Genomic DNA, 22,274 nt, shown 5'->3' with positions numbered 1-22,274 from the left:
ACTTAATTGAAAACTATACATAGACAATATATCTATTTTTATTTGTATTGAAAAAACGAATACATAAAGGACATTGTCACATAGTCTCTGGAACACTTGAAAACAATCAAACAAACGTGAAAACAATTGTCACAATTGTTAAACACAGTTTGCATCAAATACAAGTTCAGAACATCACAACATCCACAAACGCCGCCAACTTCTCTGGGATGGACTGACGCAAAGTAATAAACATGGTGTCCTCCATCTAAACAGGAAGCTCAATTTTGGATTGTATGGGGGTGTTAGTGTCCATCGAATCACGGGTTAGCATCATATGCGTCTTTTCCAGGTATGACCCTGCTTTTTCGGGGGCGTCTGTGGCTCAATTGGAGTGGTCCCCATTGATCGGAAGGCCGTGGTTCGATCCCAGACCATGGCAGCCTTCATGTCGAAGTATCCTTGAGCAAGATACTGAACCCCAAATTGCTCCTGATGCTGCGTTCATTGGTGTGTGAATGAATTCCCAATGGTGGCAGGTGGTACTGTTTAAGGTAGCCTCTGCCACCAGTATGAATGTGTGTGTGAACGGGTGAATGAGCGCAGTCTGTAGTGTAAATTGCTTTGAGTGGTCGCAAAGCGACTAGAAAATTGCTGTGGGGCAAGTCCATTTACCATATTATTAGAAATAAATTTGCAGTCTGTAGCGTAAAGCACTTTGGATAAAAGTGCTATATAAGCTATTTACCATTTACCATTTATTCAGCACGGCAAGACACATTCTGCACATGTTACAACAGCATGGCTACAAAGAAAAAGATTGCAGGAACTAGACTGGCCCATCTGCAGTCAAGACCTGTCTCCTATTAAAAAGTTGTACATCAAGAATGGGAAAGAATTTCACTTTCAAAACTTCAACAATTACTCTCCTCAGTTCTTAAACCTTAACTGAGAAAGAAAAGACAATGCAAAACAGTTGGAAACGAGCCCTGTCCCAGTTTTTTTTAGAAAATGTTGCAGGCATCAAATTCAGAATAAGTATGTATTTACAGTCAATAAAGTTTATCAGTTTGAACATTTAATATTTTGGCTTCATGCAGTTTTCAGTTCAATATATGTCAGAAGGGCTTATCAGATCAGATTTTCCTTTATTGTCATTGCACAGAAGTACTAGGATAACGAAATTAGCCATCAACCTGTCCAAAACTTAAAAAACACACACACAATATGACAGAGGTGGACAGGACAGGGAGACAGAGATGGAAGAAAAGAAATACAGCACACGAGGAGAGGAAAGGAGGAAAAAACAATGAAAAAAAACCTCAGCAACATAAGCACTATGTTATAGACAGTGTCCTAACTTTTTTGGGTTGTAAGGCTGGAGGATGTCAACTTGTTGAATAAACTAAAAATCTGAATTGCGCAAGAGAAAGTTATTTATCTCCGAAGAGTAAGTGCAAACAGCACTGGATAATTATCGGTTATAGCTGTGATGGGGTAATAAACAACCTTTATGTTTATTTTGTATAATTAATATTTATATCATTTAGTTTTTAAAAGACGATCAGTATTAAGTAGTAAATGCACAATGTGAATTATAAGTTGAGTATTCTACTGAGCACTTGTTTTCAGCATCACATTAAAAGGTATAAATGTGTTGTAATTTAGTTAATATAGTGCATTATTATCTTCAAGTGAAGGAAATGTTTAGCTTTTTGTTACTTCATTACTGCAGCATCACATTATAATTTCTGTTCTGGGCTTGGTGATCTCAGATAAATCCTCCTGTGAACTGCCTTGACTGCATCACCTGCACAACGCTGCTGGTGTAATGAGCTGCTGCTGTGGTAGATCAGGTCCTAATTACATGCAAATTGTAAGCGCAAATTGAATGAAAGGCACAGTGCAAATTTGCCCTGCACTATTACATATGTAAATCCGGCCCTTGGTGTTTTTTTTGCCAATTCCATAGCAACAATCACTGCCAATATAGGATCAGTCTGATGTTATTGTATATCATATTCATTTTGAGCTAATCCCATGAAAAGACTTTATGTTCTCCCTGTATGTGTCTCTCAGCTCTAAGCCCATTGTTTCCTACTAAAGACAGAATTGTTTTAAAAGGCTCAGTAATTTCCTAAAACAGTGAGTCACTGCAGTTTTTGGAACATTCCGCAAATGAAAGGAAATAGTGCATTTCTTGGGGACTATTTTCACTGGCGGATTAATCCACATTTGATGGTTTAGTGAGTATTTGGAGCAACACAATACTTTGTCAGTAAATTTACATTGCTCTGTTAAACTTTTCAGGAAATGTCTCTTAAAATGCTGTAATTTAACATTTTTTTCCCCAGATTGCATTGCAATATGCAGTATGACACTGTATGGCATCAATACAGTAGAATACCATTCAGATTGAAGAACAAATTGACATCTAATGTTGACAGTAGGGCTGCACAATTAATCAAATTTTAATTGTGATCATGATTTTGGCCGCCACGATTAAATTAACCTGATTTTCAGCGATATTTCAATTTAAAAATGCGGCTCTCCTGCATATCTAATCAAACACTTTCAACTCCTTCTTACTCTCCTTGATGAGCCGCGGGGGCCGGAGGCTCTTTTTAACGAGCCGCAGGGGCTAACAGTTAGCTCTGTAGCAGTACAGTGTGTATGTGCTGTTGCTGCAGGAGGTGTTCACTTAGCGATCTCTGATTGTTTACAACAAGCACCGGACACTCTGTGCACACACTAAAAACTTTTCTTATTATTTGTTTAAAAGTAGTGCAATACAAATACTGTTTTCCCTAACAAGATGAATAATCGTGATTAATAATCAAGATTACAATAATGATCAAAATAATCGTGATTATCATTTTGGCCATAATCGTGCAGCCCTAGTTGACAGTGTGCATTTGTGTGAGATGCATCATGCTTCAATACATGATAACACTTCGGCTTTAATACATTTGAACAGTGACAAGGCTGTGAAAAGAGCCTCTATGCTTAAAGCTGCATTCAATTCATATGACCGCATGTACGCAGCAGACACAGCATGTGACATGTTAACACCCCGTCAAGTCATTTTGTAGAATGTGTGTGCAAAGAGTTTCCTATTATATACAGAGAAAATTATCATTGAAGTCATATAATGTGTCACTCCTTCCTTTAGCTGCTTAATGTTGTATGCTGCTGAGCAGCTAGACTATAAAACGTAGATGTAGATTTAGAGTGAATCTGAACAGTTTTCCACTGTATTGATGAAATTTGGGGCGGCACGGTGGTGTAGTGGTTAGCACTCTGGCTCACAGCAAGAGGGTCGCTTGTTCGCCTCCCGCCTGTGGCTCTTCTGTGTGGAGTTTGCATGTTCTCCTTGTGCCACCGTGGATCCTCGCCAGGTGTGCACTTAGGTTTAAGTGGTGACTCTCCATTGCCTGTAGGTGTGAATACAATAGAAAACTGTTCAGATTCACTCTAAATTTACATCTACGTTTTACAGTCTAGCTGCTCAGCAGCATACAACATTAAAAAGCTAAAGGAGGAAGTGACATAATGTGAATGTATTTATACGTCAGCCCGTGATAGTCTGGAGACCTGTCCAGGGTGTACCCCGCCTCTCACCCAATGTCAGCTGGGATCGGCTCCAGCCCCCTGCGACCCGTGTAGTAGGATGAGCGGTTAACCCTTTATCCGGTAAGGAACTATATATGGTCACATCCAAAATTGTGTTGCTATGCAGCCCAGTGAGGTCGGAGAACCATGTGACTTCTCTCAGTCAATCAGCAAATATTAGGCTATGTCACAGATAGTGACATCACACCATCAGACCAATCAGCAGGGGCCATGAGCATTTCTAATTTCCCTCTTTCAACGGACACCCGGAGTACGGCTTTTTTACACCTCCTGCTCCCGGACCTACATTATATATTGTATTATATATGTTATATTGTTATATATCTACTTAAATAACAAATATATACATATATACATGTGTTATAAATGTTCCATAAAACATTTAACAACACAAAAATCAATGTTCCTTTAAGTTTATATGTGTCCTTCCTATATTTTTTATATATACATCTTTTTAAAAATGTTTTACCCTAGACAGGTGAGGAACCATATATGGTCAATTCATGAATCTTGAATTTCTACATAAAAATTCAATATTTTTAAAAATGTCACAAAAGTAAAAAAAAGTCTTGTAGTGTCCTGCAATTACACTTTAGGGTTGAAATTTAAGTATTTCAATGAGTGCCTGATAAAGGGTTAAGGATAATGAATGAATGATGTAATTTGTTTAGAGCAGTTGTCCATGTCTCCGGACGATAGATCAGAGCTGGTTGGCTATTGAAGGTGTACTCCAGGTCAATATATCCTGACTTTTAGTCCCACAAATGGGTTAAAATCCAAAGACAGATGATCCTACAGTTCCCATAATACAGGACAATTGGCGTTGATGCCATTTGCAGATGATGTTGTTGTATTCACAATCAAGTTAGCAGTGTTAGAGTGCTAAACCGGAAGGAGCTGGCTCGGCCGGTTGAAGTCTTTAGTGTTTAAGTCCTATGGGCCGAGTAGATGAGGGGCAGAAGATCTTGGTATTGTTTTATGTATCCATATCTCTTTATACGTCGATGAGTATGCCCTAATGACATCCATAGCCATCTTTAAATTAAAGTTGAAGCAAATTTTGAAGCAAGATTTTGAAATGTTGAAGGGACGTTTCTATCACCTGGTTTAGAGCAAATAAATAAAGCTGCAGTAACGTACTTTGGTCAGTAGATGGCAGTGTAATGTATTGCTGTAAACCAATTCGTCAGTAAACAGTAGAAGAAGTAGAGATTGTGCAAGAGAGAAAAAACAACAAAAAGAGGTTGCTAATCAGATAACTTTGGCCATCCACAAGAGAAAATGAAGAGAAGTCTTCAGGAATTGGATTCAATCGAGCAACTTATAATTGTTCTTTCATGTCAGAGTGGAAACTAATGATCAGTCGGAAACTAAGCGGAAACTAATGATCAGTCATGCGAGTTAATTGTTCACTACGTCAGAACATATTTGGAAAAACATTTTCATCTCCTGTTAAGCAAATTAATTATTGTTTTGAAAAAGATAAAAACCATCTCAAGGGAGTGTTCTACGCACATTTTCGAAAATGTTATTGAATTTTGGTGGTTCCATCAAGCTTTTCTCATGCAAATCTTCAAATTGCTCATAGAAATTTTACATCAACAACATTATTTGGTGGAGTTTCCCTTTAATCCTAGGGGTTGGTGGTTTAGTGTCTGGCTCGTATTGTCCTGGTGAGGACATGTCAAAATGTCCTTAAAGCAAGGTACTGAGCCCCAAAGTGCTCCCAGTGTATGTGTATGTGATAAAAATCTGTGTCAAATTGGCTAAATTGAATAAATGTAATGAAATTTTAAACTAAAGTTTAAACATTCCCCTTAGAGATTTCTTTATGTAAGCCACATATTTCTGTTCACGGGAGAGGGTTTCCTAAATTGGTTTTATAAAGTGATATCTCTTATTTTCTTCAGGAAACTAATTTATTTAGTCTTGCTCTGTAGCAGGATCTTCTAAAAGCTTGAATTTCCTCTGGGCTTTCATCCCACCGGTTAGGAAACACCAGCATATATTGGATTTGCACCTAACAGATGTAGCATGGTTTACGTCAAATTAGAAGGGACAGATCTTTGGGAGATGGTAATGTTTTGTTAAAATAGATTAAAAACACACCATCTGTGTGCAGATGGTGTGGGAAAAAGACAATATCCACCTCGGAATTGCAGGAAAAAAAAACGGTTCCTTTGATTACTTTGTGTTCCTTTACTAGCTCAGGTTGAGTGTAATAAGGACAAAATAAAAAGAAACGCTTAAGGCGGGAAACTATAGGTAAAAACATTTTTTCACACACTGGACAAGTAAGATTTTGGGCCAGTTTTTCTCTAATAACTTCTTCTTTCAGAAGAGTTGAAAGGAAACATTTAAAACAAACATTTAGGTATGTACTTTACTTTATTTTGTAGATTTCTTATAAATTCTCTAAAAGTTAATGTATTGCAGCGTGTAGTATCACGTATTACAGTATTACAGCTTATTTATTGTTGTTGCTATGAATTAGATTCAATATGTTGTCTTCAAATAGTCATTTTCATTAAGAATGTACAATTACCTTTAAAGGCCATTTTCTCAAAATTATTTTTTTCTCATGCTCTGAGCCATAAATCTCAACTGATGCACCCTGATTTCTATAACATTTAGTTCATAAAAACGTCACAAAAACTGTTTTCATCGCTTTTGACAGTATTTTCTGATTTATGAAATGATAAAAGGAGATATCCTTATGTCCTTCAGTAAAAAACCTTGAATCTAATTTAACAACAAAATAAAATAATAACTTTGAAATTTTCTTTATCCAATGTTCAGAGTTACTTAAGCTGCATTCTACTGAAAATTCCAGCAGGGGGTGCTGGGGGTTGCTGAAGAAGCATTTCTGTCCATTCATTTCAATGCAAAATGAGAAATCTTGTCACTTGATTTATTACCTCAAATTTTTTTTAGGACAACACTATGGTCTCAATCACTAGTAAAAAATCTTCAAGACAATTAATAGTTCTAATAATGGCCCCATTCAGAAGAAAATAGAAGATAAAGAATCGCTCAAGAATCTTTTACTGTATTTTCACTTAATGACGACGTTTTGTTCAGTAAAAATGTCTTGTTCAGCATTTGGTTGGACAAATAGACACTTATTTTCTAACATACATTTTGTTTTTGTTTTTTGCTAGCCAAAATGAATGGGTGACGTCACGGTGCCTACATCCATTATTTATATAGAGTCTATGGAGTTATGTCCTGGAAATATATGCAAATTGCTGCATATTAAATGGCCATCACCTAATTTGCATATCAAATAATGTATTTCAGAAAACTTGTAATGCAAAAAAATATTGTCTTAATATACATTGCAAACTGAGGAAGTTTCATGGCGATATCTATAGCTTAAAAAAAAAAACCCTATTCATCTGTAGTGTCTCCCTTAAGCATCAGCTTTTTACTATTCCACATAGAGACTAGAGGGAGGAAAGAAAAACACTTAGAAAAAGGAATTTCTATATGCTGAAAGGTCTGGATAAAGAGCATCTTCAGGCACTACCTTGGCTTGACTGTGTTTTCAGGAGAGCACGCACGATCGATGTACTCTGACTGTTTGAACATCTGCAGTGGCAATGAATTACTCCTGTGGATCCCCTGTGGTTCCACATACACCTCAGCGGCTGCTGCAGAGAAAGCTGGCAGCACTGCAGACAGCCTCGCTCAGACCTTATGTGCTGTACTCTTGTACATCGCTTCTTCCGAAAGTTAGCTCTCCATGTTAGATGAGCTTTGCTTCAGAAGTGCTTGTCTTAAGAGTACAATGGGAATCAAATGCACCCTCCATTATAATTACTCAATTATGTCCCCAGAACAAGAAGTGTTGAGGGCATCACTAGAATTGCTTTTTGGTATTTTACTGTAATTACTTTCCTCTTTTGAAAAGAGACACTGCTGAGAGAACACTGAGTTCGAAGCAAAGGGGCTGAATATATATATACACACACACACACACACACACATATAAATATATCATAAAAAAGAGAAAACATAAATATTTTTTAAATCTGCTGAAAAAACATTGAGTGTGAAGCAAATGGGGCTGATTATATATTAAAATATATATATTATATTATCCGGGGCCGGGTCGCGGGGGCAGCATACATATATATATGTATATATATTTAAACATAAACATAAATATTTTAGAAATCGTTCAAAAGCTTGTTAACTAAAATGTCATTGTTATTTATTAACAAACTAATAACAAACTGAATTCACCTTTATATACCCAGTTTGTAGCCGGCTCACTGGGCTTCTCTGAGAAGTCAGAAATTAATCAAACAGAACATTCATCCAGTAAAACTATTTTTTCTGCTCAGGACTGCAAGTAAATTACTATAATTTGACTTCTTAATCAAGAAATAATAGCATGCTTTTCTATCTTTACGGGTTTTTTTTATTTGAAAATTAATGAATAACAATAATAATTATATTTTAGCATCAAGCTAAAAAAAAAAAAGCTGTAGATATATACTGGTTTATTAATCTTTACAGAAACATAAAAAAATGATTTTGGTAATTACTAATGCTGTTAATTTAGGACAGCTGGGGCATTAACCGGTACTTTGCAGTACATTTTTTGGCTTTTTAAATAAGGTTAGGGATAGAGTCAGGCCTATTTGCCATGGAATTTGGCAGTAATGGTGGAAAAAGTAACAGACCGGGGAACATAGGACCCTTTCTGGGAGAAGCGGGGAAAAAGGGTCCTATGTTCCCCAGTCTCATACAAACAGGGGAACATAGACATGCTCCCCTTATTTTACATGCATTTTTATGTACCTTATACTGCTACGTATACATAATTTACTGTGTGGACATTCTGAACACATACGTCATTTTTATGTCACTTATATGGATATGCACCAATAATACAGCATGCACAGTATTTATATATGCCCCCACAATTCATATTGCTGCTACATATTAAAGGTGACAAGCTAATGTTGGATCAAAATATATATCCACATGTAGGTAAATATACAGTCTATAGTTCATTACTTTATATAGCTATAGCCACATTCTAGATTATTTTACTTTGATACGTGCGTGTGTGTGTGTGTGCATGTTTGTGTATGTGTACATACAGATGTGTATGTGGGAAAGGGAGGGGTGGGTTTTGTCATTTTTATTGTTTTATTGTGTTTTTATTCTTATTTTTTGTAAAGCACTTTGTGTTTGATTTGATTTGATTTAATAATATACTTATCGTAGGGCTGGGCGATATGGACCAAAAGTCATATCCCGATATATTTAGGCTGAATATCAATATACGATATATATATCCTGATATTTTTTAACGCTAAGTGAAAGCAAATGTACAGTAAAAGTCAAAGTCAAATATGACATGTCAAAAGTAGTTTTATTGAAACCGCTTATTTAAGTGAACATAAATACTATATAACGACAGGAGTACCTTTAAAAAAAATCCAAGCTCCATAAAGTGCACATTTAGATAAAAAAAAATATCTTAAATAAAAGCCGCAGTTTGCCTGGAGCAAGGATCACAGTGCAAATCTGAACTATATCGATATTTGCAATATGGTCTAATTCCATACCACATTTAAAAATATATCGATATATCGCCCAGCCCTAACTCAACGTACTATTTTCAGTGGTTGTTTGGTTCTCCCTGGCAGGTTTGTCTTTGACTTTGGGCAAAAAGAAAAAGACTGTGACTCTGGAGAGAGGAGGCTGGCTGTTCTTTTGGCACGTCAGTAGAACTGCATTGAACAAGAAGTGGGTTTGTGTCTGTGGAGAGCATGCTGGGACAGACAGAGGTTATGGCGGTGATAGAGGCAACGACCGCGCTTTACATCGCCTCCGTTAACGGCCATTTGTATTCATCCCACTAACAGTAGAAAACGCTGAAAGCAATGGAAACTCAGCCGGACCCCCTAAAACAAGCTCCCCCCTTCTCCTCTAATACCACCAGAAATTAATCAAGCAGAACATTCATCCACTAAAACACATTTTTCTGCTCAGGAATGGAAGTAAATTACTATAATTTGACTTCTTAATCAAGAAATAATAGCATGCTATTCTATCTTTACAGGGGTTTTTTTTATTTGAAAATTCATGAATAACAATGATAATTATATTTTAGCATCAAGCTAAAAAAAAAAAAAAGCTGTAGAGCTTCTATATACTGGTTTATTAATCTTTACAGAAAGATATTGGTAAATACTATTGCTGTTAATTTAGGACAGCTGTGGCATAAACCGGTGGTCTAGTAAATTTGTGTATGTATATATATGGGAGAAAAAAGATTTCATAGAATGCCCTTAATTATGTATAATTTCAGCAATTTACTGGCAAAGCAGCCGACAGTATTTTGTTGTAAATTACAAGATAATATAATTATTATATGCTGTAAATGTATTTCTAGCAACACATGTAATGGTTCAATACTAGACAGGGACTCTGACGCAGATGGAAGTAGCTGAGGCTAGAACTGGTGTAAAAAATAAAACCCTTTAACTTTAACCCATTAAAGCCGGGAAAGCAGATACGTCGTTTTGTAGTAGTCCAGAAATTTGGAATCATCACCAAAAAAAGACAGTTACAGTAAGACAAATACAATTACTAAAAAAAGACACAAAAAGACACAAAATGACCAAAAAGACACAAAATTACTAAAAAAAAGACACAAAATGACCAAAAAAGACACAAAATGACTACAAAAAGACACAAAATGACAAAAAAGACACAAAATGACTATAAAAAGACACAAAATGACTAAAAAAAGACACAAAATGAGAATACCTGTGGGATTGTCTCAATGCATCATGGGACTTTTCCAGAACTTTGAAATCATGGTGGAAGACGACTATAGCAGAGGGAGCTCAGATATAACAGCTATAAGCTCTCAAATACTTTTTGAATTTCATTTCTATCTGCTACAGAGGCTGAAAAATCTATTATTTAGTAGGAAGCATTGACACTTCTGTTGAATTTCCAGAAAAATTAGTTATTTTAAAATCGCCCAGAGGTTTTACAGGCAGTTTTTTACAGACGTTTTAGGCCTAAATGGGTTAAATCCAGGAGGTCTCAAACGGGAAAGACAAAACAGTAATCCACAGAAACAGGCAGGCAAACATGACGTTAGGGCTAGAAAGAGAGGAAACACAGGGTAGAATCATAGATTGCAAAAATAATGGACGTAGTCACCGTGACGTCACCCATTGGTTTGTGGCCCATTGGAAGCATCAAGTTCAGCTTTACACTTGTCGCCATCTTGTTTCCGATGCGGGCGGCAGACCATATTTGGAGGTCACAAACAAAGACAATCCAAAGACAAAACAGTAATCCACAGAAACAGGCAGGCAAACATGAGGTAAGGGCTAGAAAGAGAGGAAACACAGGGTTTACGCTTTACATCGCCTCCGTTAACAGCCATTTGTATTCATCCCACTAACAGTAGAAAACGCTGAAAGCAATGGAAACTCAGCCGGACCCCCTGAAACAAGCTCCCCCCTTCTCCTCTAATACCACCTCCCCCCTCCACCCCTCTCACCCATATAAAGATGAGTAATGTGTGCAACGCCGCGCAGCCAGTGGAGGAATATATTATCCCCCTGGCCCGGGTGGCAGTGATGAATGTCCGGGACGAACTCGCTGCACAGTCACCCAGGCAGCTCCACGGGCCCGAGAGAGCTCGGAGAGCGAGACACACAGATAGTAAGAGAGAGAAAGATAGAAGAGCACTTGAAGCAGTTTGATTTCTTTAGTTTTAAGTGCACTCCACGCTGACAGGATGGGGACACAGTGCCCCGAGACCACCCTCTCCTTCCCCAGCCGTAAAACACGGCTCTAAATCTGCAGGGCATCTCTCTGTTTGATCAAAGTGCCCTGAGTGGACCCCCCCCCTCCGTCCCTCCTGACTCCTGACTCCATCGCTGCACTACACCAAAAGAGATGGGTAGTAACAGTCAATTTGCCTGTTTGTTTGATGGAGAGCCAGCTGAATAGTTTTGTCTGAGCCCACAGAGGCCTCCAGCGACCATCAGATGTGTATCAGTTAGAGACTATGACAACTTAATGGCAGCGCTCTTGTTTTATGGGCATCTGCCTCTTCAAGGTTGTTTCCGCCGCCCACACTGTTCCACTGGGCCTCTTATAATGTGGAACTGAATGACAAACAGGATCTTATTGACACCCGCCTGATGCCCTGCCTCAGTAATTAGCAGGCTTGTATTTAACCGGAGTGAATCTGTCCGGGGTCGGTCCGGGACGTTGACCCCAGATTCTCCTCACTGTTTTAGCCGGCCCACCACTCCCACCACTTGGCTGCAGGATAAGCAACCCACTCAGAGCACAGCGGAGATTAATATCCTGTCACTGTGGGTTGCTTTTGACTCCTTGCCTGACTGTTTTCTTTTGCGGAGGAGGTGAATGTTTCACTCCTCCTGCTCTGCGTCTCCAAAGCCTACTGAGGTGCAACATATACAGTACAGTTTTCCATTTACACACCATTGTGCATCTCGCCACAGCCTATGGCTACTGGAATAGAAAACCAATAAGTGGTGTGGGCAGCGGGCATCCTCTTTAAACTAATTACACAGCACAGATAGAAGCTGTTTAGTTTTTCCCTGACCGGAATTAGAGGCAGGTTTTGTTTGAAATGGCAGAGGTCGCTTCAAACAACCCTTATGTTTCTGAGTATACACTACGTTTTCTAATAAAAGCCAATGTTCAAATAAAGACATGAACAAATAAAGGCAGATGTAATTACATGGACTAAAACAGCTTACATAGTAAATCAATATAAACTATATTTCCACATTTCCTACTCACCTTCGTGTTTCTTTTTTCGGTTAGTTTGACGTTTTACATGGAAACCCTTCCAATGCATTCATTTACAGGCAGAACGGCACAGAGTTGTCAGGGTCAGAAAGAAGGCCAGGGTCTGTTTACTGCATTGTTCAAGCAGCATGTTAGCGGAGCAGCAGCAGCTTCAGCTTCAGTTCTCTATCAGCCTATACAGTATACACAGGATGTGTTCATGCACAGTACTGCTGCATAAGACAGCTGTATTCAATTAAATAAAGGTGTAACTGAATGATTAGACAACAGGAAATGGAAAAATGTGTGTCTGAGACACCTGCCATTAGAGAGTTGGGGTTACCATTAGCTTAAGCCAAGACTTTTAATTTGAAACATCTCCAGGGAATTTTGTGTTTCATTGGTGGTAACTAAATAGAGAGCAAATTAAATTATGTATGTATGTTTTGTAAGCCAACCTGGAGTTACCAACTTCTATTGAGAGGGGTCTATTGAGAATTCACTTATGGGATTTTTGCAATGGATTTTGGATCATTGCAGAAAATAAACTCTGTGGCAAACAGATGTTTCTGATGCTTACGTGCTTTGTTCATCAGGATAATGGTCACAAATGAACACCACTTTTATGATGTTTCAAGCATTTATATAGCCGATAGAGTTAAAAAGCCAACATTATGCTATCGTTAACTACTCTCCAATAAGCTAATCAGCAGTTTTGACTAGCTAGCTAAAACCGTAGCCTAAAACATTTTTTATTAGCTAACCTACAATCTACAAGAGTTAGAGAGTACTCTAAGTTGGACTAGAGAGAGACTTCCCGTCTGTGTCAACAATCTGTGACAACTACTGTAGTCTCATTTAGCCGCTTGTTAGCAACCGCCTTTTTAAGGACACGTATAAACTAAACAAGTGGGGGTATTCACTAACGTATTTTATGTCCTACAACAGAATGCAAGCATCTCCTTAGCTTGTGTTAACCTCAGACATTATTTCAGGCATCTTACCAAAAACCCATTCAAATCCTCATTGAGATTGAGAGGATAGACCCCAGGGAGCTAACATGCTAACTTCCTTCCTGGTTTAAGAAATTATTCCTGTGGCGCCCTATGATGCCATGTTTTTAAGGGGGTCATCCCTATGTTCCCCAGGACCTATGTTCCCCGGGTCCTATGTTCCCCGGGTTAGGGTTAGGGTTAGCCTGTAGGCCTAGGGTTAGGGTTAGGGTTAGGTTATTTGCATATGTTGTCGAACAGCCCATAGGACTACATAGGCCTATTTGCCATGGAATTTGGCAGTAATGGTTGAAAAAGTTACAGACCGGGGAACATAGGACCCTTTATGGGAAAAGTGAGGAAAAAGGGTCCGATGTTCCCCAGTCTCATACAAAGAGGGGAACATAGGACCCGGGGAACATAGACACGCTCTCTTTTTAGGCACCATTATAAGTCTTGGGTTAGTATTGGGTATATCATCAGGGTTAACCACTAACCTTTATCCTTTGAAATGAAACGGAAAAATGTAATCTATGATGATTGAAAACAAAAAGAAAATGATGTTAGTGATGTTAATGATGTTAGTGTGATTTCATGACTGTTGTACTGATGAATGCATGTTTGGTTTGTATTAGTAGCAAAGCAGATCAGAGCAGGAAGCCTCTCTATACAGGAAATTAGCAATAAACTAATCTCTAATCTGTCTAACATAAGCCTGTTTCAAATAAAGACCTCGTTTTCTGCAGCTGAGGTAAATAAAGGGCCACTTTTTGAGAATTGACGTAAACACAATATCTTGGCTTTAGATCTCTCACACTAGCAGCACGCAAGCTGGCCAGCTCCCCTCTCAATTTGATATTTTCCTCAGCAGATGCTCTCATCCCGAATGACATTTGAGAGACTTCCAAGCAGCCCGGTCGGCAGGGCCGGGGATAATGGGTTCGTTCAGCTCATGGTTCCAGGCAGCTTACTGTAGTGCAGGAGATCTGAGGACTAGGCCATGTGAGGACAACAATGATACTTATTTTCGCAGGTTTTTTAAAAGGAAGTGAAAAAATATGTGCACCCAGAGGGCTTGGTGTTAAAATCAGCGGAGGGAACTTGATGATTAAGACACTGCTGGCTGATTTATTATGAACTGTGTTTGTTGGGGGGATTGATATCGTCCTTTTCTATCTTCTTTCATGGAAAGGACCCACGCCTAATTCATAATCACCACCTACACATGTACTAATCACCAAGCTTAATCACAACTGGAGAGCCACATAAACAAGGTATTCATCTGGCCTAATTGCAGCATTCCCTACACATTACACAAAGAACAAATGGAGCAGGCAGGGGAGGAGACAGATGTAGAGATTGCAGGGTTAAAGCTGTGGAAACTCTTATCAGAGTCTGCTGGAGGACCATATCTCTGACATCATCTATCCCGCTAATGTGCTGTAGTGTAAAAATGATCACTGTTAAATTAAGAAAGGTCAAACCATTTTCCTTGTTGTGGAAGCACGGATACAGTTTTAGCTTGTTAATTGCAACATTAATAATGAATGTCGTCAGTTCATTTCTTCATCGTGGACCCATAAATGCATGAGTGGGTTTCCAAACATTCTTGAGACATTAAAGAACAACCGATTAATCATCCAGACTGATATTAACTAATAGCAACTATATTGATTCATGCGTATGTCGGCCAATAACGAGAAATACTAGACATATTTAGAGTTATGCATTCCCCAGAGGGGGTCATCCCTATGTTCCCCGTTTTTTCGCAAAAAAAGGTCCTATGTTCCCCGCAATCTATCAATCTTTAGGGTTTACGGTATCAATTTCAGATTCTCAACATGGAAGCAAGCCTACCGTCGCATGGCCCACCTTAGCTCAAGCAGTCCAAAACTTACATTTGCACAGCAGCCACTTTCTGGTTACTTTGCAGTTCATTTTTTGGCTGTTTAAATCTAGGATTACTCATGTTTGTATATTCCCACCCCTGATCATATTGTCTTGCATCGAGGCTTAGCTTTTTCCTTTTAGGGTTAGGTTTAGGGTTAGGTTATTTGCATATGCGCGTCAAATAGCCCGTAGGCCTACATAGGCCTATTTGCCATGGAATTTGGCAGTAATGGTGGAAAAAGTAACAGACCGGGAACATAGCACCCTTTTTGGATCCTATGTTCCCCAGTCTCATACAAAGAGGGGAACATAGAACCTGGGCAACATTGACAAAAAAACGTGTAAGTACTCTCTGCCGGGGAGCATGTCTATTTCCCAAACAGGAAAACACAATTGCCAATGTAGGTGCTTGTGTTTCCCTGTTTGGCAATTACCTGCACATATAGGTAGCTAATTGTCTTTCGTTGTTTGACTGCTGCAGGTACAATATCTCTGTTTATTCACCAATGACACAACAATGCCACTATTAAGTCAAACAGAAATACAATTACCTACGTAGGGGATTGGGTTTCCCTGTTTGGCAAAATTGGATGCTGCAGGTGCAATATCTTTACATGTTCGTAATCAGTCACCAGTTCCTCAACTGCAATATTTAAATGAATTGATCACAAAGTTTTTCTGACAGAGAATACTTACCCATGTAGGAAATTGTGTTTCCCTGTCTGGCTGCGGCATGTACAATAGCCCCGTTTCCATTTCATGCATTACCCAGGTAATTCGTCTGATTGGGTGTGGTAAGGGAGAGAATCTGCCCCTATGGGCGATTTATGTGGGAGATTTTAGTACTGGTCTGTGGCAGGGTCTTTTGGAATGTCCAGAAATTGCCTTCACGCTGATTAGACGATTTTCGTAAATGGTAAATGGAGTGCACTTATATAGCTCATTCACCCATTCACACACACATTCATACTGGTGGCCAAGGCTATTCTACAACAGTGCCACTTGCCACCATTGGGAGTTCATTCACACACTGTTGAATGCAGCATATGGAGCAATTTGGGGTTCAGTATCTTGCTCAAGGATACTTCAACATGTAGGCTGCCATGGTCGGGGATCGAACCACCAACCTTCCGATCAGTTGGTGATCACTCTACCAGTTGCCTTCAGTCAGTGTCGTCACAATCAAAACAGTCACTAAATGATTATTTAGCATTTAAATAGACCATGGTGTTTATGTATCAGTAAAAAGCCACAAGGGGATTTGTTGTAAGTGGAGACACACCGTCTGTGAGGACGAAGTAAGTGGGTGGGATAACTTGTGGGACTAATGCGTGTAATGGAAACGGGGCTCAACCCCCCCCCCAATGTGAATGAACCTATTTTACAGATATTGTGGGATTAAGCTAACATGAATAGACTTCATCATCTTTGTCTGTTTATTCACCAATGACACAACAGTGCATCTGTTAAGACAAACAGGCAAACACAATACGTCATGTAGGTGATTGTGTTGTCTATCATGTCTGTAATCAGTCACAATTTCCTCTTTAATTGCATTTTGGTTTATTTTTACTGTAGCTTCATTATTCTCTCACTTGTTTCTATTATTGGGTTTACTTATTTTTGACTCCAAAGTGTAGTTTAGTGTTCTTGTAGTTTTGCAGAGCCGAATTAACTCCAGATTTCTCCCAGGTTGCCCAAATTTCATTAGATTGAATGCAAAAAAAAGAAGAAATATTTAAGAAAGTAAAACAACATTTTGGCAGTGCACCAGTCTGCATGGGGCCCTTGATGGTCCTGGGCCCTGGGGTAGTTGTTTTGCACTGGGTTTATTTTGCTGACCTATGCATGCATCTGTTTTATACTACTACTCTGCTGCTTTCCCTGCATGGGATTAATGAGGCGTACCTTACCTTACTTTATAAGGCAGTGCAACAGTAAAGTTCAAGTAACTCAAAGTATAATGGAGTTACTTTCCACCACTGACCTCAGATATATAAAATAAATAACTGAGCTTCCACATGTCTGTTTTTTCCCCACAGGTAATTTTTTTGGGATATTCTATTTAACAACAGCAAATCTCTATTTTATTTTCATTTTCCAGATATCCATGATGAGAACGGGTTAAAGCCAGTCATGGTTTACATCCACGGAGGCTCCTACATGGAGGGAACCGGCAACATGATTGACGGCAGCATCCTGGCCAGCTACGGGAATGTCATCGTCATCACAATCAACTACCGGCTCGGTGTTCTGGGTGAGTCCACCAATCTGGGGCTGTAATTAGTTTGGAGAAGGCTGATTGAGTCAGAAAGTGAGTTATTGATTTAATGAGTGATTTAATGACTAAACGGGCTGGCATGTTTGTGTGTGTGTGTGTGTGTGCGTGTGTGTGCAAGTCCCCTCTCTGCAGTTTCTTAAAAAATATTGAAAAGCACCTTTGTGATGATATTATGAGAAAATACCTTAAAAGTAATATTTCTGATCAGTTTATGCTTCTACAAAATGAATAGAAACACTGGTCCAGACTTGGAAAGGAAAGGGTGATGGTCCACGGTTCGTAATGTAGGAATGTGTGTGTGTGTGTGTGTGTGTGTGTGTGTGTGTGTGTGTGTGTGTCCTCTTGACAATTTATAAAAAAAATTATTAAAACACACATTTACAGTATGATTACGATAAAGTACATTAAATAAATATTTCTGTTCAGTTTTTTAAATTTGTTTAAATCAAGCAGGTTAATCGACTGAGGCGAGATCTTTGCTAGTCTCTGTCTTGATTGCAAGCGTGGTTTTGGTATTTTTGTGCCTCTAGCGATCGTGCTCACAGTGCCAATCAGGTGCTAAAGATGCAAGTCCCCTCTCTGCAGTTTCTTAAAAAAATATTTAAAAGCACCTTTGTGATGATATTATGAGAAAATACCTTAAAAGTAATATTTCTGATCTGTCCACGGTTTGTAATATAGGCCTGTGTGTGTGTGTGTGTGTGTGTGTGTCCCCTCTTGACAATGTATTTTAAAAAATATTAAAACTCACATTTCCAGTATGATTATGATAAAGTACATTAAAAGTAATACTTCTGTTCAGTTTTTGTTTTTTCAAAATGACCAGAAACAGAAGTCCCTACTTTGGTAGAAAAGTGTGACGGTCCACTGGTGGCAATAAAGGCGTGTTTGTGTGTTTGATGTTATTGTGTGTGTGTGTGTGTGTGTGTGTGTGTGTGTGTGTGTGAGGGAAGACTGCTGGACAACATCTTTGGAATCTTTGATACCTCCAGTTAAATTAGAAAAATTGATTTATATGCTCCTTATAGAGCAAATATATTGAAATCAAGCAGGTTAATCGACTGAGGTGAGATGTTTTCTAGTTTCTGTCTTGATTGCAAGCATGGTTTCGGTATTTTTCTGCCTCTAGCGATCATGCTTTTTTCCCAGTGCCAATCAGGTGCTAATGGCAGTGTCGGAGATAGTTTGCTTCTTCTTTTTTTAAATGGTTGCATTCAAATGCATCCTGGAATGACCCCCAAATCATACGATAAACACTTTAAGGAAATTAAGTAAGAATATCACATTTGTTGCCTTTCTCAATGACTTTAATCATTCTGCAGCATCAAACATCCAGCAGCCTCAAAAATTCCATGCTGGGAAAATTGATCCGTTGTGATGTGAGCCGGTATCTACACCACAGAGCTGTGCATCTTATTTTGTTCCTCCGTAAGATGAAAGACGTTTCTGCCGAACAAAGGGATACTTTATCTTGCCTTGGACATAAAGGTTTGGGTTCTGAATGTCTGTTGCTGAAGAAAATGTCGGAGCCTGAGAGGAGGCTGATAACATCAAATGTTTTTTGGGGAAGAAATATTGAAATTCTAGTTGGGAGCAAAAGTGTGGCCATTTTCTGTTCAAACAGTGTTTGTTGTAGAAAAGACACAAATGTTTCTGAAGAAATAGCTGATCAGTCATTTGAGTTAAATGTTAAGCAAAGTGGTTACCATTTTCCATTTAGCAGCATTAAAGGTGGATGACATTCTGGAGAAATGTAGCTGCTGATATTTTTTATTCCCAGATCATCAAATACTGATACTTTGGGTCAGTGATGCTTGTGTTTTGTGCAATTGAAGAAGTTTTATCAAATTTTAAACACAGTATGAATTTAGGCTACAAAAGCACTGAACTAGGTTTAGGGCAAAAAAAGGCGTTATAAAAGACAGTGTAAAAAGTAAATAAATGTACGTAAATGCTGGACGTGAAGTAGTAAGGAGGGTGACGTGTGTGTACCGTAAGTTACGTAAAAGAAAACTTGATTTACAAACCATTAGTCACGTAAGTAAGGTGAGTTATGTAAGTTACGTTAGTTTCGTAAGTTACGTAAACATTGTAAGTTATGTTAACAATGTAAGTTACGTTAGTTTCGTAAATTACGTAAAAAATTTAAGTTACGTAAGTTACGTAAACATTGTAAGTTACGTTAGTTTCGTAAGTTACGTTAGTTTCGTAAGTTGCGTTAGTTTCGTCAATTACATTAGTTTCGTAAGTTGCTGTTCAGATTTCTCTGTAAATTTACATCTGGGGCTGGGCGATATATCCATATATTTTTAAATGTGATATGGAATTAGACCATATCTCATATTGATATAGTTCAATATTTTTCCCTTTCTTTATATATAAATGCTGCCCTTTCTAGGGTTTGTCATATTTAGTTCTTTTTCAATGTTCGTTATTCTTTTCTCATATAAATATATTTATATCAGAAAAACATTGGTCTATTTCATTTCGTAGGCTATTTTTATTTAAGATATTTTTTTGATTTAAATGTGAATTTTATGGAGCTTTGATTTTTTTTTTTTAAAAAGGTACTCCTGTTGTTATTCAGTATTTATGTCCACTTACATAAACAGTTTCAATGAAACTACTTGTGACATGTCATATTTGACTTTGACTGAACATTTGCTCTCACTTTGAGATAAAAATATCGGGATATATATTTCGTATGTCGATATTCAGCCTAAATATATCAGACTATGACTTTTGGTCCATATCGCCCAGCCCTATTTACATCTAAAGTTTACAGTGTATGTAGCACCTATATTGCTGTTCATCTCTATTGTTGCAGCATTAGAATTAATGTATTGGCTCCTTCTCTGTTTGCCAGTAGTTCACTGTTGAAGTGAAGCCACAGTACATCCTAATGCTCACGCTACCACCGCCGCTGCTCTGCTCTGCTCTGCTCTGCTCTGCTTACCATTTGTTATAAGGCCGAGCTGTCTGCACCAGTCACTATATTTAGTTGCCTGAGAGCCGGGGGGAAAAGGTGTTCTGGAAAAGTGTGCACCGCAGAGAGGAAAAAAAGAGATAAAGAGAGAGAGAGAATGCAGATGAGGATACAGATAGAGACAGGAAGGTGAGTGAAACAGAGGGAGAAGCCAGAGTGAAATGGTGCTGTTGTTGAGCTGCAGATTTTCATGTAAAAACACATCCGTCCCCAAATCACAAAGTGTGTGTGGTTTTGACAGAGAAGGCTGTTCCGTCTCCACTAATTGACACACTGTAGATTCACCCTGCGTGCTCATATTACATTCTCGTGTCGCTGGAGTCACTGGAGGGAAGCCATCTGTGCACAGGAAAGTGACAAAACCTCAGACTGTAAGCCAAACAGCACTGAGCAGTGTGATTCCAAACAACTGGACCCACTTGGTGTTTCTGGTCTCTTTCTATCATTTATTTTACAATTTGGTGGATAAATGCTTTTTCAGTTTTGGATCCTTTTTTTTCACAATCACCATCATTGTGGTAAAATAATCATTATTCATAGGATAGCATGGCTAGAAACTCTCACAAATCCTCTTTCTTCGGCCCTTACATTGAGGCTGTATTACCAATCTGGCCCCATGGACAGACCCCAGATTAATTGTTTGGGTTTTTTTTTGAGTACTTTCCATTTTCCAACTTAGACAAAAACAACAAACAACAACACACTTTGGCCACAAAAAATATTATCGAGCTCATTTTTATGAAACACAGACAATATAATGGAAAGGCTCCGTCCGCTTAGAGTGACAGTGATGTAGCAAATACACATCGGGAAAGAAAGAAGAGTAGTACAAAAAAAACTATTTTTACAATAATATCAATTTCGATTTCGAGTTTTTTGAAAAGGAAAATTTAAAATGGTAGTAATTAAAGCGACTTATTCTGGTGTTACTGGATACTTTTGGAGACTCTTTCTTACTCTTCTTAAAGGGCCACAGTGGCCGGCGGCTTGTTAAGAAGAGTAAGAACTAGTAGAAGCGGCACAGTCCTCCTGCAGCAGTCTCTCCCAGCTACAGAGCCGGAGGGGATGTTAACCCATTAGTGTCCAGTCTGCAAATTGCTAATAGGCTAACAGTTAGCTCTGTAGCAATACAGTGTGTATGTGTTGCTGCTGCAGGAGGTGTTCACTTAGCGAGTGTGCATAATTAGCCATGCTGCTTTGTTTATGATCAGCTGCTGACGTTGTGCACACTTAGCAACGGCGGCCACAGTTACTTCTCCCGTGTTTAATCCATCTTCTAAGCGATTATGCGACGGTTGAAAATCATACCTCCATCATCACCTCCAGAGTCTCGTAAATCCCTCTGGGGGCCTTTTTGTAATGGAGAGACGCAGAGTGAGCGGACATGTGAGAGGCCGTGGACTGAGACTTTCCCGGTGGCCACTCTTCCTCTTAAAGGAAACACGGCTATAAATATACTATAATGAAGTTTATTTCAAAAATGTCATTGCACTTTAAATTGATCAATTTTTTCATGTTAAGTCTTGCCCTGAAAAGTGACTAAAGCTGGCAGCTATACGTAGTTGAGTAAAAAGTACAGTATCTGCCTTTAAATGTAGTGGAGTAGAAGTATAAAGTTACATTAAAAAAAATTGTACTTAAGTACTTGAGTAAATGTACTTAGTTACATTCCAGCACTGCTTGTGGGTACCTTTTGCATTTT

The 22,274-nt window shown here is 38.6% G+C and overlaps 1 protein-coding gene across 1 annotated transcript in view; it reads left to right on the top strand.

Moving 5' to 3' along the window:
* The window catches only part of nlgn4xa (neuroligin 4 X-linked a), a 134,225-nt gene that overhangs the window by 45,441 nt on the left and 66,510 nt on the right, over positions 1-22,274 (top strand). The window contains exon 3 of the mRNA XM_059327580.1: positions 17,410-17,562. Within this exon, the coding sequence (XP_059183563.1) occupies positions 17,410-17,562 (153 nt within the window). The remainder of the gene's footprint in view (positions 1-17,409; positions 17,563-22,274) is intronic.

This window comes from Centropristis striata, chromosome 24 (genome assembly GCF_030273125.1).
Source record: "Centropristis striata isolate RG_2023a ecotype Rhode Island chromosome 24, C.striata_1.0, whole genome shotgun sequence".
NCBI lineage: Eukaryota > Metazoa > Chordata > Actinopteri > Perciformes > Serranidae > Centropristis > Centropristis striata.
This window is presented reverse-complemented; position numbering and strand designations above follow the sequence as displayed.